The sequence below is a fragment of the Sus scrofa genome, chromosome 7 (assembly GCF_000003025.6).
Source record: "Sus scrofa isolate TJ Tabasco breed Duroc chromosome 7, Sscrofa11.1, whole genome shotgun sequence".
NCBI classification, from domain to species: Eukaryota; Metazoa; Chordata; class Mammalia; order Artiodactyla; family Suidae; genus Sus; species Sus scrofa.
In genome coordinates, this window is record NC_010449.5 from 20539928 (window position 1) to 20565845 (window position 25918).

The following is a 25918-nucleotide window of genomic DNA, read 5'->3' on the forward strand; positions in this document are numbered from 1 at the left end:
AATAAGATAGTTCAGTAGCTACTGATAGTACAGTTAAGTAGCTGATTCTTAATTGTTTCTAGTGGTTTTATTTAAAGAAAACCCTTTTTTTTCTTCCTAATGCAATTTTTCTTTGGTTAATGTTTACTTCATTTTTTATGTTCTCTTTACAACTGTCAATGTTTCTATGTCTTTATTTTAGGCTTGCATTTTATATATAAATAGCATATGAATGGCTTTTGTTTTGAATCCAGTCTTAACCTTTGTCCTTTAATTGCAGAGTATAGTCCATCTATATTTATTGTGAGTTCTGGTATATTTGGATTTCTAGCATCTGTTTGTGCTTTCAGTTTTTCTGATTTTCAACCTATATTCCTACCCACCTACCCCATTTCTTACCTTCTTTCACAATGAGGGGCTTTTGCTTCCTTTTTAAAAATTCCATGTTTTCCCTTCTCTCCAGGGTTGAAAGTTCCACACTATGTGTCTTAAAGTTGTAACACCCATACCAAAAAATGTAATACTAATCATTATATTAAAAAAAATTAGAGGGTGCAGGAGGAGGGAAAACAAGGAGTTGTTCAATGGGTATGAGCTTCAGTCATGCAAGATGACAAAGTTCTAAAATCTATTATACAACAATAGTTAACAATATTAACTATACAATATTGTAAAACACTTAAACTTTGTTAAGAGGGTAAATTTATGCCTTTTTTTAAACATACACAATTTAAAAAAGAAAGTTGAAGAAAAATCCTGTAGTCTCTCTTTAACTGATTCATTTTTTAAAAATAAAAGAACACCTGAGAAACAAAAACCAAGCAGGAGGCATAACTCTCCCAGACTTCAAGAAATACTACAAAGCCACAATCATCAAAACAGTGTGGTACTGGTATCAAAACAGACAGACAGACAAATGGAACAGAATAGAGAATCCGGAAATTAACCCTGACACCTATGGTCAATTAATCTTTGACAAGGGAGGCAAGAACATAAAATGGGAAAAGGAAAGTCTATTCAGCAAGCATTGCTGGGAAACCTGGACAGCTGCATGCAAAGCAATGAAACTAGAACACACCCTCACACCATGCACACAAATAAACTCCAAATGGCTGAAAGACTTAAATATACGACAGGACACCATCAAACTCCTAGAAGAAAACATAGGCAAAACACTCTCTGACATCAACATCATGAATATTTTCTCAGGGCAGTCTCCCAAAGCAATAGAAATTAGAGCAAAAATAAACCCATGGGACCTCATCAAACTGACAAGCTTTTGCACAGCAAAGGAAACCAAAAGAAAACAAAAAGACAACTTACAGAATGGGAGAAAATAGTTTCAAATGATGCAACTGACAAGGGCTTAATCTCTAGAATATATAAGCAACTTATACAACCCAACAGCAAAAAAGCCAATCAATCAATGGAAAAATGGGCAAAAGACCTGAATAGACATTTCTCCAAAGAAGATACACAGATGGCCAGCAAACACATGAAAAAATGCTCCACATCGCTGATTATAAGAGAAATGCAAATCAAAACTACCATGAGATACCACCTCACACCAGTCAGAATGGCCATCATTAATAAATCCACAAATAACAAGTGCTGGAGGGGCTGTGGAGTAAAGGGAACCCTCCTGCACTGTTGGTGGGAATGTAAACTGGTACAGCCACTATGGAGAACAGTTTGGAGATACCTTAGAAATCTATACATAGAACTTCCATATGACCCCGCAATCCCACTCTTGGGCATCTATCCGGACAAAGCTCTACTTAAAAGAGACACGTGTACCCGCGTGTTCATTGCAGCACTATTCACAATAGCCAGGACATGGAAACAACCCAAATGTCCATCGACAGATGATTGGATTCGGAAGAAGTGGTATATATACACAATGGAATACTACTCAGCCATAAAAAAGGATGACATCATGCCATTTGCAGCAACATGGATGGAACTAGAGAATCTCATCCTGAGTGAAATGAGCCAGAAAGACAAAGGCAAATACCATATGATATCACTTATAACTGGAATCTAATATCCAGCACAAATGAACATCTCCTCAGAAAAGAAAATCATGGACTTGGAGAAGAGACTTGTGGTTGCCTGATGGGAGGGGGAGGGAGTGGGAGGGATCGGGAGCTTGGGCTTATCAGACACAACTTAGAATAGATTTACAAGGAGATCCCGCTGAATAGCATTGAGAACTATGTCTAGATACTCATGTTGCAACAGAAGAAACGGTGGGGGAAAAACTGTAATTGTAATGTATACATGTAAGGATAACCTGACCCCCTTGCTGTACAGTGGGAAAATTAAAAAAATTATGAAAAAAAATAAAAAAATAAAAGAACATTTTCATTTCCTTCAGTCTTTCCAAGATTAGATACACTATTTTTCTTATACTTTAGCTATATCTTGTTTGTATTTATAACTCTATGTGTTGCATTATTAATAGTATTTTATAAAGTCAGTATTTAAAAATTTCTCCATTATAATCTTACATCTTTTTGTTGCATTAATTCCAAAATAGTTACAACATTTGTTACTAGAATGAATGGCATTTATATTTATTTCTAGTGTTCATAAGTATTGTGATTTAAATATATTAATTTCATTTTTCAGTAAACTTACTAAATTATTATTGTTTACTTTTCCTATTTTTAAAATTGTATTGGTTTTGTTGGTTTTCTTAAATAATTATAGAAGCATTGAAAAATTGAAGCTTTATTTTATCTTTTTTTTTTTTTTTTTGTCTTTTTGCCATTTCTTGGGCTGCTCCTGTGTCATATGCAGGTTCCCAGATTAGGGGTCTAATAAGAGCAGTAGCTGCCAGCCTACATCAGAGCCACAGCAACATGGGATCCAAGCTGCATCTGCAACCTACACCACAGCTCACGGCAACGTCAGATCCTTAACCCACTGATCAAGGCCAGGGATCAAACCCGCAACCTCATGGTTCCTAGCCAGACTCGTTAACCACTGAGCCATGATGGGAACTCCTATCCTAATTCTTAAGTCTCTTATTTTTTAGAACAATATCCAGAAGCTCTAGTACAATATTAAAAAGTGAAATAAAAAGATAAGTAGAATAGGCTTGAGCCTGTAGAGTAGGTGTGAGCATCCTTTTTTCATTTGTCACCTTAAGGGAAATGCCTTATGTTTCTTCATTGTGTAAGAATAACTATGTATTTTGGTATATAAGAACTTCCAAATTAAATAATTTCCATTCCTTTCTTGGTGCTAATAGGAATTTTATTTTAAAATCATGCGTAGCTATTGGAATGTTCTGCAACAATTGATGTAATCTTTTTTTTTTTTTTTTTTTTTTTGTCCATTCACCTTATGTGATGAATTACACCAGAAATTTTCTTACATTAAACCATCTTTCCTTTACTGGGATAAAATATGCTTGGTAATAATACATTGTTTTTTTCATATATTGTTGGCTTTGGCTAACTAATAATTTCTTTAGGACTTTTGCTTATAACTTCATAAGTAAAACAGGCCTAAAATTTTTTCTTTTATTGTTATCATCTGGTTCTAGAGTCAAGATTATACTAGCCTCAAAATTTTTTTTTAACTTCTGGCATGAATAGTATAAGACAGGAATAATCTGTTCATTGAAAATTTTCTTTAAACACAGCTGGAATCCAGTCTAGGCCTGAGTTAATCTTTTGGAAGATATGGAGATGTTTGACCCCTATTTCAATTTCTTCTATTTTTATTCATCTATTCATAGTCTTTATTTTTTTTGAGAAATTTTGTTAAGTGATTTTTATTTTATTTATTTTTGTCTTTTTGCCTTTACTTGAGCCACTCCCAAGGCATGTAGAGGTTCCCAGGCTAGGGATCTAATCGGAGCCATAACCACTGGCCTACACCAGAGCCACAGCAATGGGGGATCCGAGCTGTGTCTGCAACCCACACCACAGCTCACGGCAAGGCTGGATCCTTAACCCACTGAGCAAGGCCAGGGATTGAACCTGCAACCTCATGGTTCCTAGTCGGATTCGTTAACCACTGCACCACGATGGGAACTCCAAGTGATATATATTTTAAAAATGCATTTGATCATCCAATTTTCCAAAGTTTTTGGCATAGAGTTGTTCTTAATATCCTTAGCTTTTAATCTATATAGTCTTTGAAAAAATTTCTCATTTTGCATTTTATTTATTTGAACCTTCTCTCTTTTATCTTGCTCCAGAATGTTTATCTTATTAATATTTTCCAGTTTCCAGGTTTAGATTTTGTGTACCTCCTATACTGTTTTATTAACTATGGAATTGATTTCTATTTTTACTCTTATTAAATCAATACTTATTATTTTGGTTTGCCTTTTTTCCAAAATTTTCTGGAGTTCTATGATTTCTGATTGTGAAATCATATTTACTGAAACTTTATGCATTAGTAAATTCTGGAGTATGGATTTAGGATGAGTTTCTATAGAAAAAAACTTTGCTTCCACTAGGCATCTGTGGACCATTTGAAATTCAATTCTTGTCTTATGGCATTTGGATCCAGTAGAGTTTGGATTGAGCATCAAACCCTTGAGAGGATTAGTTTATTGTATCAAATGTTTGGAAGAGTCTTAATTCAATTTTTCCTCTCCTTTTGTAGTAAGGCTGAGATGGACAAGTCTCCTCACTGGGAAGAGACCTCAGACAGTTCTGGAGGCATGTTTCCTGCCATCTTTTGGGCAAGTCAGCTCAGGAGGTCTGAGTGAACTCCAAGCTCAGAGAAAGAAAACACACCCTGGTCTCCTGAGTTCTCTTCTAGTGAGGTTACCTCTTTGATCAGGGAGCTTCCATGGTTATAGTGATGTTTCCAGACTTTCTGATACCCTAAGTTCTAGCACATGATGGTGGAAGGCTTCTCTCTATGGGAAATTTGGCTAAGGTGAGTACAAATTGTCTTTCTTTGGCCAAAGTCATGGGATAAGGAACATTTGGAGGAAATGCCTGCACACGGCTTCTTCTCAGCCTGTAGGTTTTACTTCAAGTTTGTGGTAGTAGTGTGAGGTTTCAGTCCTTAGTGATTATAGATTTATGCCAGCATTTTCATTCAGAGTCTTCTTTTATGAGCAGTTTAGGGATATTATCTCTCACCCTCTGTCTGTCCAATATAACTAAAGCTATAGATCACCCAGGATGGGCAATTTCCCCAAGGGATCCAGTGGCTTAACAGTCATTTGCTTCTCTGGAATCAAGCTCTTCCTTCATTTTTAACCTCTGAAATGTCCCCTTACTTTTTTTTTTTTTTTTTTGACATCAGGCATGCATTTAACGAAATTGTTAAAATTTGATAAGGCACTTAAAAATTTTTTAACATAGATTCTTGGAGCACAGAATTCATCAAATTATATTAGCAAAGATTGCAAAGCCAATCATATATAGTGTGTTGGAGAAAGTGTATTCAGGTGTATCTAAACCTAGTCATAATAGATCAGTCAATCCTGGCCACAATAAATCCCGGCCAAAGATGAATTAATCTAACAAATAATAATGAAACAGTATTAATGGTTAGTGGGTAAGTTATGACTTAAGAAGAAAAGCCAGAACAAATGTGATGGTTGAGAAATGTTTACATGTTTTCAAATATTACTTGGATGATTATAGTGGTTTTGCCTCCACTAGGCAAGCAGCTTTGTGAACTAGGGTTTCTTATCAATTTATACAGTATTTCTTAAGAATAATCCATATATTTGTCATTTCTGTTGCATCTTTTCCTTTTTGCATCTCCAATCTACCATCTGGGATAATTTTAATTTCTCCCTAAAAAACTAACTTTAGTTTTTCTTTCAGTGTTAGCCTAGTTTTGATGAATTTCTATTTTTGTTTGAAATGGATGAATTTAAATTTCATTTTTGATGATGGATTTCTTTTCATGGGTTGTAGAATTCTAGACTAGCAGTTATTTTCTTTCAGCACCAGATAAGGCAGGTTTTTTTTTGTTTTGTTTTTTTGTTTTGCCATGCCCACAGCATGTGGAAGGTCCCAGGCCATGGACTGAACCTATGCCACACAGCAACCTGAGCTGCTTGCTGCAGTGACAATGCCACCAACACCAGGTCCTTAACCCTCTAAGCTACAAGGGAACTCCATGTTTTAAGGGGTTTTATTTATTTATTCATTTTGTGTTTTTATTGCCACACTTGTGGCATACGAAAGTTCTCAGGCTAAGGGTCAAATTGGAGATGCAGCTGCCAGCCTACACCACAGCAACACAGGATGTGAGCTGCATCTATAACCTATGCCACAGCTCACAGCAACACTGGATCCTTAACCCACAGGGTGAGGCCAGGGATTGAACCTGTAACCTCATGGATATAGTCGGGTTCATAAACCCCTGCACCACAGTGGGAACTCCCCACATTTCAGGTACTTTTAAGAGGAGATTTTCAGATAATTTTGTCTGCAGAAACAGAAATCAGCCTTCATAGAATTGTTTTTTGGTCATTTGAAAATTCTACTTGTTCCTAATTTTTCATTCCTTTTTGACAAAACTGTATCTTGTTACTTATGTTACTATTCACCCAGTCAATGACTTATTTTGATCAAGACCCCATACATTGTTAACAATCACAGAGGTCCACATGTGTTCCTATAACCAATGGTTAAAGAGTTACCAGCACAGCTACATGACATGTAACAAGAAAGAAATTGTATCATCTGTAAGTTTGGAGGGAATGATTGGTTTGGCCAAGTATAATATGGCCCCCAAACTCATAACTCACCTCTTGCTGATGTTTCCTCTGCAGTTTTTATCTGCGTTACCTTCTTTTCCTGTGCAATTAATACCAGAAAAATAATTACCCTTGTCTGGATGTTCCTTACCTGACTAAGCATCATTCCAGTCAGAGTGGAAGAAACTAATCCTCCTGTTAGTCCAATTACATTTGTAACTCCTTTAAGAAATCCATAATATCTATACAAAAATGAATGACAATGCACAGATATAAATTGAAACTTTTCAATTTCATCTAAATTGTCAGATTTTTTGGTAAAGTTGTTTATAACATTCTGTTACTTTTTTATTCTGTGCTAAGACTTACCACAATACACCCATCTTCATTACCCATATTGATAATTTTCCCTTTATTTTTCTTGATCTTTATTTCATTAATTTTATCAGTTTTCAAAGGAGCAACTTTGATATTGTTGGTTTTACACTTTTTCTTTGTTCTAATCGTCATAATTTCTTCCATCTACTTCCTTTGGGTTTTACTTGCTGCTTTTTTCCCTACCTGAGATACAAACATGATTATTGATTTTAAGACTTAACTGCCTTTCACTACATATGTGTAAAGCTATACATTTCTCTGGGAGTGATTTTAAATGCATCCCACATGCTTTGATATGTCATATTTCATTGTAATTTAAAGTATTTTCAAATTTCAAATATGATTTCTTCAATTTAAAGATGAATTTCAAAGCAATGGGCGTTATCTATCTTTTGCTTTTGATTGCAACCTTAACTTCACTGTGGTGAAAAATATATTCCAAACGATTTCAGTCGTTTAAAATTAATTGCACCTTGCTTTATGATTCATCATATTGTCAATTTCAGAAAACTGTCCCATGGGCAACTGAAAAGAATGGGAGTACAGTGTTCTACATATGTCAATTAGGTCAAGTCTATTAATTTTTGTTGTTTAATCATCCATATCCTTACTTTTTTTGTCTACCTCTTTTTTTATATAAGCTATCAAAAGAAGTGTGTGAAAATCTCTTCCTTCTTTGTAAATTTGTCTAGTTCTTTGAATTCTCTCAATTCATGATGAATATAATTTAGAGCTGTATGATTTGGTTCCAAAAAAGTAGAATTCCGTTATTTTTCTCTTTACCGTTATGAAGCATCACTCTTTATTTCTAGTAATGCTCTGTGCACTAAAGCCTATTTTATCTGATATTAACATAGTTATTCCAGGTTTCTTTTGATTAATACATGTTTGGCATTTGTTTTCTCATCCTTTTATTTCATCCTGTCTCTATCCTCATGCTTAATGTGTGCCTTTTATTTGTAGCATAGAGGTGCACTTCTTTTTATGAGTTTGACAATCTTTATACTTTACTTGGAATATTACTCCACATTAATTTAACATAATTACGGATATATTTGTGGTTATATTTATCTGCTCTCTATTTTCTATTTTATCTACCCTTTCTCATGGCACTTTTTATTTAGATTCATCCATTTTCATTTCATTTTCCTTCTATGACATTATTTCACTATTCTTTTCAGCACTGATATTATAACATGTACTCTTAAGTGTATTATGAATTGTAATTTTACTATTTTTTCTATAATGCCAGAATATAAGAACATTTTAAACTCTAGGTATCTCCCTATTCTTTGCATTATTGGTATTTTTATCCCTAAGTATATTTTGTTTCTTCCTGCATTTCAACTCACAAGATAATCTCTGTTGTTTTTAAATATCAAAGTCTTTTAATTCTACATGCATTTTTCCACACTCCCCACCCCCATTTCTCCTCGGTCTGTCTGGCATTTTCAGGTTTCATCAGGGATAATTTCTTTTTGACTCAAAATTGCTTTTAATATTTCTTTTAGTGAAGATCTGCTGAAGACAATTTCTCTATTTGCCTGTTTGAAAAGGTTTTGCTTTGATTTTTGAAGAATATTTTCACTAGGCATAAAATTCTAGGTTGATGTTTATTTTTCAGCATTTTATAGAGCTCATTTCATTATCTTCTGGTTTTCATAGTTTCTGTTGAGAAGTCCAATGTCAGGCTTATTATTGCCAGTTGAAATTTAGCCTATCTTTTCTCTCTAGCTCCTTTTAAGATTTTTCTCTTTATCTTTGGTTTTCAGCATTCTAACTATATACATCTATTTTTTAAATTTACATTTTATCATAATTTAATTTCAGACCTTTGTGCATGTGTGAATGTCTTTCATTGCCTTTCAGTCATTTGGGGCTGTTTTCTGTTAAAATATTGCTTATATCACATTTTATCTCTTTTCCTTCTGAGACTCAAGTATAGATTTGTTGGCCTTTTTACTTAATTCCACATTTCTGCTATTTATTTTCTATTTTCTATATGCTTTGACTTGGATTTTGTTAATGATATATTTTCTAGTTTATCAATCTATCTTCTCTGTGGTTAATTTGTCATTAAACCTATCAAGATCTTCATTTCATATATTTTCCATTTGATTGTTTTTATAGATTCCAAATTTATCTTTTCAACTATTTTCTTCAGTTTTCCCCCTGGTTTCTTGGGCATAGTAATCATAGGTATTTCAAAGTTCTTCTTTCCTGATAAGTTTAATATCTGTATCAGTTGTAGGACTCTAACTGCATTTTATGGTCATTGATCAAAGGGTCCTGTCCTTTGGCATACCTAGTAATTTTTATTTAATGCTGGACATCATGGGAAAAGAGAAAGAGACTTTAGAATATATTATATATGTATATTATTTTTTGTCTTTTTTTTTTTTTTTTTTGCTGTTTCTTGGGCCGCTCCCACGGCATATGGAGGTTCCCCAGCTAGGGGTCAAATCTGAGCTGTAGCCACCAGCCTACGCCACAGCCACAGCAATGCAGGATCCGAGCCGAGTCTGCAACCTACAGCACAGCTCATGGCAATGCCGGATCCTTAACCCACTGAGCAAGGGCAGGGACCGAACCCGCAATCTCATGGTTCCTAGTCGGATTCGTCAACCACTGCACCACGACGGGAACGCCTATATTATAGTTTTGACAGAAAAGATTTACTCTTTCCTCTTATAGATTTGGAGGGGAGGAAACTGATCACTTTAACCTAATTAGGAAATTAACTGAGATGAGGCTAGGTTTCACTTTATTATTATTATTTTTTGTCTTTTTGCTATTTCTTGGGCTGCTCCCGCGGCATATGGAGGTTCCCAGGCTAGGGGTCCAATCAGAGCTGTAGCCAACGGCCTACACCAGAGCCACAGCAACGCGGGATCCGAGCTGCATCTGCAACCTACACCACAGCTCACAGCAATGCTGAATCCTTAACCCACTGAGCAAGGGCAGGGACCGAACCCGTAACCTCGTGGTTCCTAGTTGGATTCGTTAATCACTGCGCCACGACGGGAACTCCCAAGGCTAGGTTTCAATTTTGAGAAGACTCCATTTACCTCTGGTACCCTGCCCCACCCTCATTCGTTGGGTATAGCCCTCCATGGAATTAAATAGAGAGCTCAGTATACTCAACTATGTCTCTCCAGGCCCTGGTAGATTTTGATTCCTTAGTGTAGATTGTATGGGAAATTCTGCCATGTTTCTTACTGATTTTTAGCTTAGATTTTTTTTCACCCCTACCTATTGAACTTCAGAACTCAACAAACATCTCAAGAAGAGAAACTAATTTTGTGTTTAAGTTCCCTTAATTTCCAGTTCTGTCACTCTAGCCCTGTGCAACTGCCAAATGCTTGGCTAATTTCTCTGTATAGAGCAATAATCTGCTACCAGGGCCAAATCTGGAATATCAGCTTTTGCCAATTTCCAGAATGGCAGCTCACTTCTTCTGATGTCTTTGGTCTTAATGGTTTCTGCTGCTGTCTGATGCTTTTTAGTGAATACTTATGGTATTTTATCTGGACTTTTCCAGTTTTACCCAGCTGGAATGTATGTCATGCACAAGCTGTTCAATCCTATGTGGAAGTTTAACCATTTTTTTCAAATTTTGCTTTATGTTTGTAGAATGTCAGGTGCTTAGAAATATCATCTAGTGAATTAATTATAAAATACTCTTTTTTTATCTCTCATAATGTTATCTTGCCTTAAAGTCTACATTGCCTGATCTTCACCCACTCCCCCCGCCCCGTGCCCAATGGTTTTTGTCTTTTTAGGGCCAAACCTGTGGCATATGGAAGTTCTCAGGCTAGGGATCAAATTGGAGCTGCAGCTGCCAGTCTCTGCCACAGAAATGCCAGATCCTTAACCCCCTGAGGCCAGGGATGGAAGCTGAGTCCTTGTGGATGCTAGTCAGATTTGTTTCCTCTAAACCATGACATTTTCCCCTTTTTCATTACTTTTAATCTATTATGTTTTAGTTTTGCTTTTATTTACAATTTGGAAGCTTTAGATCTTTTATATTTCATGTTTTTCTGATACATTTGACTTAAAATTACCACCATTCTATTTTCCCCATCTATTTTATGTTCCTTTTAACTTCATTCTTCATTTCTTTTTCATTGTTTTTAAAATATCATTTCTTTTACATTCTTATTATCCCTCAATAGTTATCATGGAGATTAAAACATGTATCCTTGACTTATTATAGTCCAATACAAATTAATATTTTAAAAATTTCCTTAATGAAAGCACCTTAGGACATTTATACTTTCATCTTTTGTGCTATTTATTGTTGTGCATTTTTAAATTTTAATTTTTACTTAAAAATTATTATTATTTTAATAGTTATTTCCCCAATACAATTTTTTTCTACTGTACAGCATGGTGACCCAGTTACACACACATGTATATATTTTAATTTACATGTTTTTATGCCCTATGGAGTATTACTGTTTTTATTTTGTGAATTCAGTTATTATTAGATTTACTGTAATATTTTTTTCTCTCCATCTCTCTTTACTTGTTCCTATATCTCCATGCTTCATCTGTGATTTTTTTTTTTACTTCTTCCTGAAGAATTTTCATTTAATAATTATTTCATTGGGAGTCAGTTGCTGGTGTATTCTCACAATTTGCCTGAAATGTTTACATATATTATTTTAATTCTTAAAGGAAAACAAGGGAGTAATGATTTTTTCCCCTTTTTTTCACTGTTAGGAATTGGCCTTTTAGCTTTCATAGTTTCTGTTGAGAATTCACCTATCAGTATTACTGATGCTCCTTTGAGAGTAATGTACCTTTTGTATACGGCTGTCTTTAAGAAAGCACTTTTTTTTTTTTTTTTTTTTAGCAGTTTTGCTATAAAAAGTCTAGGTGTGGTTTTCTATTTATCCTATTATATATTCTGTAACTATAACACCTTTAATGACTACTTTCTCTTTTCAGATTCAGAAGTCTTCAGCATGCTGTGATGGTGGGAAAGGATTTACCTATTTTTTACTGAAAGAGGTGCCTTCATTCCATATTTAGAGACACACACAAAAAAATCCCCAGTGTCAAGAGTCTTGAGAACCATAACAATTCCTCTGAAAATCAATTACACATCCATAGTACAAAACAGTTCATTGATCTGAGAGTAGCAAGGTGAGAGCTTCTTATGCTCCATCCCTCACGCCACCCAAACCTCAGACAGTGAGGTATTTGACATGGGGAATGAAAACAACCCTGAGATTGTTTTAATGCAGGCAATTTTTTGGACAGCAATTAGCTCTAAAATTGCTTATTCTTCAGTTGCAGTGGCCCATGGTAAAAGCATTTTGGAAGTGTAAATAGCTGCTGAAATAGACTTTAAGACTTTCAATTTTATTGATTGTATATTTTGGTGTAATAATGATTTAGTAGAACCTAAATAAGATTCAGATATCTGAACTCTATACTTCAGTCCCACATGGAGGGAAATTCAAGGGTGCATGACCCATCCATCAGTCAAAAATAATTGAAGGCAATTTAAAAAAACTTTCGGAGCCTCCCTTTAAGAAATTCAAGGGAATGACAGTGCCTTCTTAACACATCTTTAGACTCCTATGTGCTTTTCTACTCTTGCTACCCCCCAAAGAGAGGGTCACTACATTCCCAGATCTTCTCTCACTCAGTCTCACTTCCCAAATAGTATTCTCACAGAACCACATCTATGTGTCCCCTCCTCTTCCTTCCAGACCTTCTTTCTTGCTACTTTCTTTCAGCTCAAATTTAATTCTTTGCCTTATTCCTCAGTTATAGCAAATATCATATTCCCCTAAAAGAACAATTTATCCTCTAAGAGAACTCTTTAATAATTCAGGGAAGTATATGATTAGGAACATTAGGAGTAAGTGTCATCCCTAACCCATTAAAAGTTTAAGCAAGAGAAATCAATATGGTTGCATCATAACACACATATGCCCTAAGTATTGAGGATGAGCTAGCTTAAGAGACTAAGATTTTTCCAAATTGCACCCAGCTAACATGCAATTTAGGCCCAGTGGAATGATGCAACTCAGGCCAAGTTCTATGTTTTCCAAGTCATTGCTGGCTAGGCACTGGCAAATAACACTAGTGAGGCATTGTCTATATCTAATAAGCTTTGGAGGCAGACATATGTAAGTATAAACTCTCCCTCTATGTCATCCTTAATCATACAACTTTACATACATTCATTTCTCTGGTCTTTTTTTTCCTCACCCACCCTATATTAGTAATATTATCTCACTCAGACTGGGGCTTGACAGACACAAAAATAATATTCAGCAAATGTCACAAAAACAGATATTTCTTTTATCTGTTTGTATATACAGTTTAAAATTTATCTGCTTTTCAGAGTGCGTATGGATCAGTTGGCATTTTGCATTCTACATCAAATAATCTTTTTATGTTTTTATATAATTCCAAATAATCAGAATGCCTGTAGGCACTTTTTTTTTGCACATTTTAGAGCCATACCTGTGGCACATGGAGGTTCCCAGGCTAGGGGGTTGAATTGGAGCTATAGCTGCCGGCCTATGCCACGGCTATGGCAACTCAGGATCCGAGCCATGTCTGCAACCTACACCACAGCTCATAGCAGTGATGGATCCCCAGCCCACTGAATGAGGTCAGGGATCAAATCTTCAACCTCATAGTTACCAGTTGGATTCATTTCTGCTGCGCCACAATGGGAACTTCCTGCAGGCATTTTTAAGGAGTGTCTCACAACTGAGTAAATCAAATGGATGCATGTCTTCACTACTCTAGCACTCACTTAGTGTAGAACTGATGGGTTAAGATTCTTTACAAAATTGTGACAAAGTGGACTATTCTTGGTTGATTTTTACCTCTCTATCCCAGGGCCACTACTTTAAAAAACTTCATAGAATTCTCTCCATATTGATCTATGTTCTCTAGGGAGTGCTGGCCCCATAAAGTACAATATGAACAGCACCCACTGAGTTGTGCAAATGGCAGAACTACTTCCTTCAGTCACAATAAATATATCTAACAGAAGATATAACATAGTAAAAAGAGGAAAATTTTTTTGCCAAACAGATTACCTGATTAAAATCCTAGGTAAGGAGTTCCTGTCGTGGCTCAGTGGCTAATGAATCCGACTAGGAACCGTGAGGTTGCGGGTTCGATCCCTGGCCTTGCTCAGTGGGTTAAGGATCTGGTGTTGCTGTGAGCTGTGGTGTAGGTCGCAGACGCGGCTTGGATCCTGCATTGCTGTGGCTATGGCATAGGCCAGTGGCTACAGCTCCGATTAGATCACTACCTGGGAACCTCCATATGCTGTGGGAGTGGCCCTAGAAAAGGCAAAAAGACAAAAAAAGAAAAAAAAAAAAAAAACCCTAGGTAATATTCAACGCCAGTGATGAGATCTCAAGCTAACAATTTAGTATCCGAACCTCAGGTTCTCTAATTATAAAATAAATATTCCTAATTTATGGGATTTCATGAGGAGTAATAATATATAAACACATAAAATAATATTATTAATGAAGTAGTTATCACTTATAGATGTTTGCTATGTTCCAGGCACTATTCTAGTACTTAACTATATTAACTTGTTTAATCCTCTTATGAGGTAAACATTTTCTTATTTCTCCTATTTTATAGGTGAGAAATTGGCATACAGAAGTAAATAATTTGCTTGAGGAAAATGTTCATGAATCCCAATAGTCTGACTCTATGATTTGTTCTCCTGATCATTCGGTTATTCTTCTTCAAATACAAATGAGTTGCATACATTTACATATATCATTAGGTACATAATTATTACTTAAGTTTATATGTCTGACTTATATGGATGCTTCTTCAGAACTTTTGTCCTGCTAATCATCAACTCCAAAATAGCTGAAATCTTAAAACATCCTTGAGAACTTGAATACAAGAAAGAAAGATTTTTAAAACCCCACCTGGGAGCGATATCCAAAACATTTATTAATAATCCACCCATAGTAAAGCTTCCTGTTGCATTAGCAAGTGTCAGGAATATCATAGTGGCATGGAAGCTGGAACTCAGGTAAAGCAGGCTTAGGCAGAAGATGGCAGGCAGAAGAAGTCCTGTAGAGTGATTCAGACAACAGAGTCAGGTGCATCCTCTATACTCCCCAAAGATGGAGGAGAGATACCCCAAAGTGTTTGAATGTTCTTGTAGTTCCTTACCTAGAGAAGTGAAGAGTTTCCGGATGGTGAGTAGGCTGAGAATATTCTTGGACAGGAAGACATCTGCCATATGACCTGCTAGGACAGCAAAAATCCAGGCGAACAAATGGGGAAGGGAAGACAGCAGCCCATTCTGAGGAGGGAATGTTATTGTGAGAGTGAGTATAAGTAGAGTAATCCCTACACTGAAATTCACTATCTAAAATTTACACTGTCGTACAGGAAACCATCAGCAATACAACCTCAGAATTACTGCTGGGGACACACTACCCAAGAGAAAGAGAAAAACAGTTTTGAGGCCAGAAACAGTTATCACAATCTGTCTAGCTTTCTATTGTTAGTATCATGGGACCCTGAAAGGACCAGATGGTAAATAGGAAAACTGGGTTGGGAATGAGAAATGCTGTCCCTGGAGAAAAAGCTAGAGATGAAAATGTTAAGCATTGAAAACATGTATATGATGCTTCTTCTGGACCAGTTGCTGTTAATCCGTGCAACATATCCATGGTCTCATGGAAGATAAAACTGAATCAGAGAGAGCTTACACAGCCTCACTGTTAACACTGGTCCCTAGGTTGGGTTACTGGAAATATGTCATAGAATGACTCAAAGTGGGAATATCAGACTTCATTTTTAAAGGAGCCTTTTCTGGTTATTATGGCATCATACAGGGGAAGGTTCCAGGCATCAGTGATTTTCCAAGTCAGATAAACAGTGAGGTACTAGCCCTTTCAGAACAAGACCTGAATCATGGGTTCACAACCCAGGACTCTTTTACTTTCCCTGGGGGTGGGGTGGGGGGGGAGGATTGGTTTGAGCTGGCAAGGGTGCTAGAGCCTGGGCCAATTGACTTTCAGGGAAGGTTCTCAGTCCCTGTAGGGAACAATGGTGTTGAGCTTTAAGTAATACAGAAGGGTGATCATATAGTGAATGGGAGACAGGGAATCTGTGGGAACGTGAGTGAGTGTTTATTTTTGTGGGAGTGCTAGATACTGTGTCCACACCTTTTGCTCTGGGAAATGTTGACATAATAATTGGAAACAATGAAATCTCCAGATAAAGAACTTCAGCTCAACAGAATGGAGGTGGACAAGGGCTAGAGTCACAGGAAAAAAAAAGTGGGTGCAGTCCTTCACAAAGTGATGAACAAAAGGTGTACTTACCTCTCTTATGTTAATTTGAAATCTGAAGTTGATAAACATTGGTGTATACATACTCAGGATGCTATTTGTCCAGAAAAAAGCGAAATTAGTGAGGGAAATGACCCAGAGTGGAGGAGACTTAATCATAGCCTTGATGGGCAGAGATGGCGAATTTGAGCTGTCCTGGAAAGGAACCCATTAATACTTAGCACAGTGGACAAGCTGGAACACATTTCATTTGGCACAGAATCTGGGGGATACCAAAGTGAGCATGCGCACTCTACCTGCTGGTCGAGGGAGGACGTGATGTATTCCTTCTCACCGATGCTTATAAATGGGTGATCCTTTGGGTATTCATAATACAGGATGAACCAGAGAAGACTTAAAACACAGCCCATAGCACCTATCAGAGCAGTGCAAGTTAGAATTAGAATTGCTTCTGACTGAAGTGAATGTTTTTGCCAAATTGATGTTTTTTGTTATTGGTTGGAGAACCTTGATCCCTTCTTTCTTTTTTGAAACTTTGCAACAAGGTTCACATTTTAATTGTTTTCTCTATATCCACAGCTGGCTCTCCCGACAGAATGAATTTCATAGAAATGGTGGCTAACCCTTTGGCCTCTCCTGATCTCTTAGTTTCTCTCTCTTTCCACTCAGGACAGCTGGGCCTCCTGGCTCTTAGGCCTTCACTCCACAGATTCCTAAGGTGTTCTATTTGAGAGTAGGGCACAGCTGAGCCCACACCAGGCTTGCTAATCACCCAGTTTTGAGAGCTAGGCCTTAGCCACGTTCCTAAGATATAGCCCAGGCCTTAGGAATTGTCCAAGTCCTCTAAGAGTTTGCCAAATTATTTGTTGTTTTGGGTTTTTTTTATATTAATTACCTGATTGGAAGGAATCCTCTGTTAGGATAGGAAGTAGGGTTCTAGAAGTGCACTTGTTCATTTAACAAATATTGGTTAAATGCCCATTATGTACCATGTACCATTCTAGATACTGGGAATATAGCAGTGAATAAAACAGACAAAAAGCCCTGCCTTAACAGACTTTCCTTTCTAATGGATAAGAAAGAGAGATAATGAAAAGTAAATAAATAAAAAGTAGAATTTGTCAATGGCAAGAGATATGAAAGGAAATTGTGGGGAGAGGAAGTAAGGAGTACCATGCTCAGGGAAGGCTAGGACATGAACGTGGTCATGGACACTCCAGGCAGAGGGAGCAGTATGTGCCATGGTCCAGAGTTATGAGGCCAGCATCCCTTGGCAGGGAAAAGGTAAAGTTGGAAATGAATGAGATTGAGAGCTAATGAGATCAGACTATGTGGAAACCTAGAGTCATTGTAAGATGTTAGACTTCTACAAGACACTTTAAGACAACATTTAACAAAATGTTTTGACAACATATAATTTTCATCTTGTTCTGTGTCCTGAGATCCCAAACCCAAGACAAAAGGTAAGTGGATAGAAGTAAATACCTAGTAAATACACATGCAATACATATATTTCTATATATTACTGTATTCAACTCAGAGAAAATTCATTTGATGCTATTAGCTCTTTTTCAAAATGAGAAAACAGATGCTCAGAAAAGTCTACCTACTTGACCAAGGACATAGAGTGAGTAAGTGGTAACTGGTATGTAAGAATGGATCATATTGTCTGGGAACAGCAACTAGCCCTAGAAGGGAAGCTTGGAGAAAACTTTGAAGGAAGAGAGACGTTAATGGCAAGCAGAAAAGGAGAGGTCTGCAAAAGAGAGTGAAAAACAATGGTCAGAAGGATGACCTTCAATGCAGGAAGAGGAACCTCAAACAGACTGAGATGAAAAGGAAGTGTCTGATCACTGAGGTTCAGTGTATGGTGTCAGAGGCAAAGGAACCAGGGAAAGGATGGTATTGTTGGGTATAGCTTAGAGTTCAGGTCTAACGTGGACTGAAGAACTTCCACTTGATACAGACACGGAGACTTAGCCAAGTCTAACATCTGAGAGGTATATAAAGAGTTTGGAAATCATCACTCCCAACTTCACAACAAGGAAAATGCTGAACAATCTGAAAATAAAATACTCTGCTTTGATCCATTAGAGACTTGAGGTCACGGGTCACATCACTGCTCCCCAAATTGGAGTAATGGACAGCCAGGTATAGAGAATGACAACTTCTCAGAACAGAAGCCCAGAAACAGAAAACTCCATTGGAACCAGTCAGTACTAGGGTGGGAAAATCTAGCAGTGGATGGCTTCCTGTAAACAAGTTTGAGAGTGCACAAGTCTGAGGGAAGGGGGCCTAGTGCTATGCAGACCCTCACTTTTGTGAGTTTCCTGTCCTACCAGGTTCTCACAGTGTATATAGGAGGAAAAGCCCTTAACTTTTCCTGGAGAGAAAGGGGAAAATAGCCATTTTGAATTACATCTAGAACATTCCTTTCTCAACAAAAATTGTTCAAAAGGAAACTATTTTACCAGAGCCTAACCAACTTAAGGGAAGGGCAATACACAACTCCAGCCTCTTCTTCCTATCTCACTTAAGGGGAAAAAAACTGAGAAGGACTTGTAAAGGTCAAGCTCAGGGGCACAGTCACCAAAACACTGAGACCTAGTCACAGGACTATAGAACACTGTCTCCCCACATACACAACTTACCACAATATCATAAAGGTTAGTTAGTGGAAAACAATTGGAAGAAGTGAGTGTCTCAAACCTTATTGGAGAAGTCTCTAGAGAAACTCAAAGACAACAGGAGAGGCAAAATTAAAGACCTCAGAGGAAAGCGTAGTTCTGAAACTTATAATTACAGCACACAATAAGCACAACCTAAACCCTAGCCAGAAAAACATAAAACCTCACTCTAAAGGGCTATTTATCTCAGTTCCTCTTACCTAGCACATCTTGTTGAGTTTTCAACAAGAAAAAACATGAGGCATACTAAAAGATAAAAACATAGATTGAAGAGAAAGAGCAAGCATCTGAACCAGATATAGCAGAGATGTTGGAATTATCAGATCAAGAATTTAAAACCACTATGCTTAAAATGTTTATGGAAAAATCAGACAATGTACAAGAACATGATTAATGTTAAATAGAGAGATGGAAACTCTAATAAAGAATTAAAAGCATATGCTAGAAGTCAAAAGACATGAACAGAAACAAAGACTGCCTTTCATGAGCTCATTAAAAGACTACACATGGTCATCAAAGAAAAAAATCACTGAGCTTCCAGAAATGTCCATAGAAATTTCCAAACCCAAATTGCAAATAGAAAGAAATAAAAAAGAACAGAATATCCAAGAATTGTGGGAAAATTACAATGGTGTAACATATGTGTAATGGGAACATCAGAAGGAGACGAGAAAGAACAGAATATTTCAAGCAATACTTACTAAGAATTTCCCAAACATAATGACAGATAGGAGAAGCTCAGAGAACACAAGCAGGATGAATGACCCCCCCACACCTCAAATTTACATCTTAATATGTGGTTATCATATTCTAACTACAGAAAATCAAAGAAAAGAGAAAAATTGGAAGGGAGCCAGAAGAAAAAAACAATCTAGGGAGTTAGGTTTAAATTTAGAATTCTTAGATTCCACTAGTCACAAATCCCTTATCACTGGTCTGGAGACTGTTCCTTCCTGGATCCACACTACTAGGAGTTTTGAATGGCTCTTTGTGGAAATTCTTGCCTTCCTCATCATGCTCCATCTACATTTTCTGCAAATAGTTTTGCCTGTCACGCCCATGGCCAAGTCTCAATTCAATGAATGCAGGGAAGACTCCTGCCAAATCTGAAGAAGTCTTGGTGGTATATGAGCCAAAAATTCTAGAATGATGATTAGAAGGGTCATGGGCCCTGATGAACCTATAATCTTGATACCAAGAATTCTATCCTATGATGAAGACTTGACTGAATGGGGAAGAGAATGGGCTGTCTACAGAGAGAACCCCTTTCCCGATAAAGTTTTTGTAGTATCACAGTACTGACACTTACTACTGATGGCTAATGCAATGATGAATAGAAATTAAATTGTGGAGATAAAAGACTTTATGGATCTGCTTGCTGTGTGTACTGGAGGTCTTCTGTTTGTCCCTCTAGGGCCATTCTCCCGCCCTTTTTTTTTTTTCCTGTCTTGTTACCATTTCTAGGGCCACTCCCACGGCATATGGAGGTTCCCAGGCTAGGGGTTGAATCGGACCTGTAGCTGCTGGCCTACGCCAGAGCCATAGCAACTCGGGATCCAAGCCGCATCTGCAACCTACACCACAGCTCACGGCAACCGGATCCTTAACCCACTGGGCAAGGGCAGGGACCGAACCCGCAACCTCATGGTTCCTAGTCAGATTCGTTGACCACTGCGCCACGACGGGTACTCCTCTCCCACCCTTCTTTACCCTGCTTTGGCCATAGACGGCTGACTTGAATGAACATCAACAAGCTCCCATGTCCTCTGCTTTCCAAAAAGATTTGGGCAGCAGAAAGCCTGAACAGGAGATGAGAGGAAGCAAGTTGAGTGAGAATAGGGTGTCTCTTCCTTTAGTTATCACCTTCTTAGCATCACATCATCTATATGCCCTTTCATGAAAAGTCCTGGGTCCTCTCAAGGCAGTCATCTCTACAGGACTCTCCCCTAGTGACTTTCCACCAACTACTGCCTTGCTTGTCCCTTTGGACCTGGGGATGGCATTAGCTTCCATTTTGCTAGCTCCAGATTACTGCTCTATCCCTGTAATGCTGCCGTATCTTATTTGTCATTTCAACTAATCACTTTGTAAATAGATCCTTCTGAAAGAAGCATCTGTAATTTTCCTTACCCATCAAATGAGCATAATGTCAACATCCATAGTCCCTTATTCACAAACCTGAAACTAGGATTTGAAAGCCAAATGAGAATTTCATGTTTCACCTCAGAAGTTAATGTGTTTGATTATGAGATAGAGCTCCAAAATAGTATAAATAATATACTCATATTATCTTTATTCTGATCATCGCTTTCTCCAAGAATTTCATATAAGGAATATGGATCTGTAGCATTGATGCTGTAGATTTGTGAAAGTTATATAATAATTCATGTATAATTCTGAGCATGATGCTTGCTTATAATAAGAAATTAATGAGTATTGACTGCTTTTTCCTTCAATGGGATTTATGATTTTTAATACTGCTAATTTCACATAAGTTGCAGATGGTTTTTATTTTTAATTTTTTAAAAATTTTGAATAATGACTGGGATTTTAATAAAAAGAAACTCACCAAAAATATAAAAGACCATGGGCCATCCTAGGGAGTCACAGATGAATCCAGTCATAAGCATGACGACACAGGGTCCTAGGAGAAGACCTAATAAGAAGGCACAAAGAACCCCCCCTAATGAATGCAGGCAAATAGAGATAAGGTAGCCTCATGGTAGGAGTATACAATTTCTAGTGAAATAAATTTTTATAACATTAATACTGAGAAGAAAATAATAAAGTATCTTCTCTTTTTAAATTTAATCTTTATTTTATATTGGAATATACTTGATTTACAATGTTATGCTAGTTTCAGGTATTAATCAAAGTGATTCAGTTATACATATATCCATTCTTTTTCAGATTCTCTTCCCATATAGGTTATTACAGAATATTGAGTAGAGTTCCCTGTGCTAAGAAGTAGGTCTTTGCTGATTATTTTATATGTAGTAGTGTATAGTTAGTCCTAAACTCCTAATTTATCCTGCCCCACTACTTTTCCCCTTTGGTATCTATAGCATGTTTTTTAAGTCTGTGAGTCTGTTTCTGTTTTGTGAATAGGTTCGTTTGTATCATTTTTTTAGATTTCTCATATAAGTGATATCATATGGTATTTGTTGTTCTCTGACTCACTTCACTTAGTATGATAATCTCTAGGTGCATTCCTGTTGCAAATGAATGAGAGAAAACATTTGCAAAGAAAGTGGCTGACAAGGGATTAATATCCAAACTATACAAATAGCTCTTGCAGTTCAATGTCAAAAAACACACAACCCAATCAAAAAATAGTCAGAAGATCTAAACAGACATTTCTCCAAAGACGACATACAGATGGGCCAAAAAGCACAAGATAAGATGCTCATCAATGCTAATTATTAGAGCATTACAAATCACAACTACAATGAGGTATCATACCAGTCAGAATGGCCATCATTAAAAAGTCTATAAAGAACTGCATTGCTGTGGCTGTGGCGTAGACCGGCAGCAACAGCTCCAATTAGACCCCTAGCCTGGGAACCTCCATATGCCGTGAGTGTGGCCCTAGAAAAGGCAAAAAGACCAAAAAAAAAAAAAGTCTATAAAGAATAAAAGCTGGAGAGGATGTGGAGAAAGGGAACCCTCCTGCGTTGTTGGCAGGAATGTAAATTGGTATAACTACAATAGAGAACAGTATGGAGGCTCCTTAAAAGACTAAAAATAGAACAACCATTTGATCCAACAATCCCATTCCTGGGCATCTATCCAGAGAAAACCATAATTCAAAAATATACATGTAGGAGTTCCTGTCATGGCTCAGTAGTTAACGAATCCGACTAGGAACCATGAGGTTTCAGGTCCAATCCCTGGCCTTGCTCAGTGGGTTAAGGATCCAGCATTGCCATGAGCTGTGGTGTAGATCACAGACACAGCTCAGATCCCATGTTGCTGTGGCTCTGGCATAGGCCGGCGGCTACAGGTCCGATTCAACCCCTAGCCTGGGAACCTCCATATGCTGTGGGAGTGGCCCAAGAAATGGCAAAAAAGACAAAAAAAAAAAAAAAAAAAATATATATATATATATATATATATATATATATATATGTACCCCAGTGTCCATTGCAGCACTATTTACAATAGATAAGACATGGAAGCAACCTAAATGTCCACTGACAGAGGAATGGATAAAGAAGATATGGTACATATATATACAATGGAATATTACTCAGCCACAAAAAAGAATGAAGTAATGCCATTTGCAGCAATGTGGATGGACCTAGAGATTACTGTTTTTTTTTTTTTTTCCCTGTTGTTTGAGATAAGGAAGCCTCTTCTCAATCCTAGACAGTTTTCATATCTTTAAAGTGAGGATGGTTTCCAAAACTCTTGACAGTTCGAAACACATGTTTCTATGGCTCTTAGGGCAGAATATGCTACAACGAAATGACAATTCTAGGCCCTTAAGTCATTACCTGATAAACTCAGAGAGGTAAGTCGGCCTTGTTCCAAGGGAGGAGCCCACTTGGTCCATATTATTTGCTGAGCTGTTAATGTTACCCCCTGAAAGAAGAATGATTAGAACATTTTGTCTCTGATACTTTCTGGGAATTTAAACTCTTGGTTCTAGTTTTTGCATTATCTTAATACCTGGAATAGTCCCTTGATTATTCGGCATACAATGACAAGAGTTTCTCCAAGTTCAGCTACTGGTGGGATGAGCAGGGTAAAGAGAGAGCTGAAGAATAATGCAAAGCCAATCATTTTCTTTAAGGAGTATATTCCAGATAAATATCCAGCAGGAATTTGGCTGATGAGTACACCATAGAAAATGGAACTTAGTATGATCCCCTGGATTTCAGGGCTCCAATTATACACAGGGTTCTAAAAAACAAAACAAAACAAAACAAAAAACAGGAGATACATCTAGCCACTCTACATATGATTTACCATGATGCTCAGGAATGTGGGAAAACTGGTCTTCCACCTTACCCCATGTAAAAAAGCTGCCCTCTGTAATGGGAATCCTTTGTTCCTTTATAACACCATTTTTTTGTGTATAACTACATTTTATCATTGATATCTTCAACTACAATGAAAAGTACTTTCAGTCAAAGGTAGCATCTATTCTGCCAGTACATGTTACACCACAGACATTTAATACCTGTTTTTTTAATTTTAGTAATAATTGGCATATTACATTAGTTCTGGGAGTACAACATAATGATTCAATATTTGTATACATTGAAATGATCAAAGTCTAAATAACATTGATCATTACATATACTTACAAAATTATTTTTCTGGTGATGAAAACTTTTAAAATCTACTCTTTTACCACCTTTCAACTCTACAGTACAGTATTATTGACAGTATGATATGCTGGTGACCATATATCATTCCCATAACTTATTTTTATAGCTGGAAGTTTGCACCATTTAACTGCCATTACCGATTTTGCCCAAATGGCTCCCTACCCCCTCTGCTACAGGCAACTACAAACCTACTCTCTGTTACTATGAGCTGTTTTTTTTTTTTTTTTTTTTATTCCACACATAAATGAGATTGTAAAGTATTTTTCTTCATCTATTTCACATAGCATAATGCCCTCAAGGTCCATTCGTGTTCACAAATGGGAAGATGCTATAATTTGATGATTAATATTCCTTTGTCTATATACACCATTTTGCTTTATCCATTCATCCATTGATAGACACTTAGGCTCTTGTAAATAATGCTGCAATGATCATGGAGGTAAAGATTTTTTTCAAGTTAGTATTTTATTTCTTTTGGAAAAATACCCAGAAGTAGAAATTGCTGGAGCATACGGTAATTTTTAAAAAATTTTGAAAAACTTCATACTCTTTTCCATAGTGATTTCATAATTTACATTACACCACCACCACACAAGCATTCCCTTCTCTCCACATCTTAGCCAACACTTATTATTTCTTGTCTTTTTTTTTTTTATAAAATTCTGACAGATAGGAAGTACTACCTTATGGGTTCGATTCACATTTCCCTGATGATGTTGTGCAGCTTATCATGTGCCTGCTGACAGTTTGTATGTCTTCTTTGGAAAAGTATCTGTTCAGATCCTCTACTCAATTTTTAGGGTTTTTTTTTTTTTGCTGTATAATTGTAAGAGTTCTTCATATATTTTGGATATTAACCCCTTATCAGTTTCCTTTTCATTTTGTTGATAGTTTCCTTTGCCATGCAGAAGCTTTTTTGTTTGATGTAGTCTCACTTCAGTTTGCTTTTGTTGCCATTGATTTGGATGTCAAATCCAAAGGGTCATAGCCAAGACTAATTTCAGTGAGTTTTACACTTATGTTTTCTCCTAGGAATTTTATGTTTCTAGGTCTTATGTTCAAATATTGGATTCATTTTGAGTTAATTTTTGTGTATAAGAAAGGGATGCAAGTTCATTCTTCTGCTTGTAGCCTTCCAGTTTCCCCAGCAGCATTTATTGAAGAGATTGTCTCTTCATCAAAGTATATTCTTGCCTCCTTTGTCATAGACTAATTGCCTGCATAAGTATGAGTTTATTTCTGAACTATCTACACTGTTTCATTATTGATGAGTGTGTTTATGTCAATACTATACTTTTTGATTACTATAGCTTTGGAATATAATTTGAAATCAAGGAGATTGATGCCTTCAGCTTTTCCTTTCTCATTATTGCTTTGACTATTCTGGGTTTTTTGTAGCTTCACACAAATTGTTTTTTCTATTTCTGTGAAAAATGTAATTGGAATTTTGATAAAGACTTCATTTAATATGTAGACTCCTTTGGGTAGTATGGACATTTTAGCAATATGATTTTTTCCAATCCATGAGCACAA

The 25918-nt window shown here is 36.7% G+C and overlaps 2 protein-coding genes across 13 annotated transcripts in view; one reads left to right on the forward strand and one right to left on the reverse strand.

Moving 5' to 3' along the window:
* SLC17A4 (solute carrier family 17 member 4) overlaps nt 1-5777 on the forward strand; it is a 55417-nt gene extending 49640 nt beyond the window's left edge. For all 5 annotated transcript variants that reach the window (XM_021098408.1, XM_021098409.1, XM_021098410.1 and 2 more), the window contains one exon: nt 4606-5777. In XM_021098408.1, coding sequence (XP_020954067.1) covers nt 4606-4711 — 106 coding nt within the window. In that variant the 3' untranslated portion in view covers nt 4712-5777. The remainder of the gene's footprint in view (nt 1-4605) is intronic.
* Nucleotides 1-25918, reverse strand: part of SLC17A1 (solute carrier family 17 member 1) — a 66388-nt gene that overhangs the window by 17278 nt on the left and 23192 nt on the right. For 5 of the 8 annotated variants that reach the window (XM_021098314.1, XM_021098311.1, XM_021098313.1 and 2 more), the window contains 8 exon segments: nt 23721-23954; nt 23546-23633; nt 21619-21705; nt 16659-16777; nt 16396-16557; nt 15233-15365; nt 14983-15130; nt 6822-6912 (listed from right to left, as the gene is read on the reverse strand). In XM_021098314.1, the coding sequence (XP_020953973.1) occupies nt 6822-6912; nt 14983-15130; nt 15233-15365; nt 16396-16557; nt 16659-16777; nt 21619-21705; nt 23546-23633; nt 23721-23954 (1062 nt within the window). 8 annotated transcript variants of the gene reach the window in all.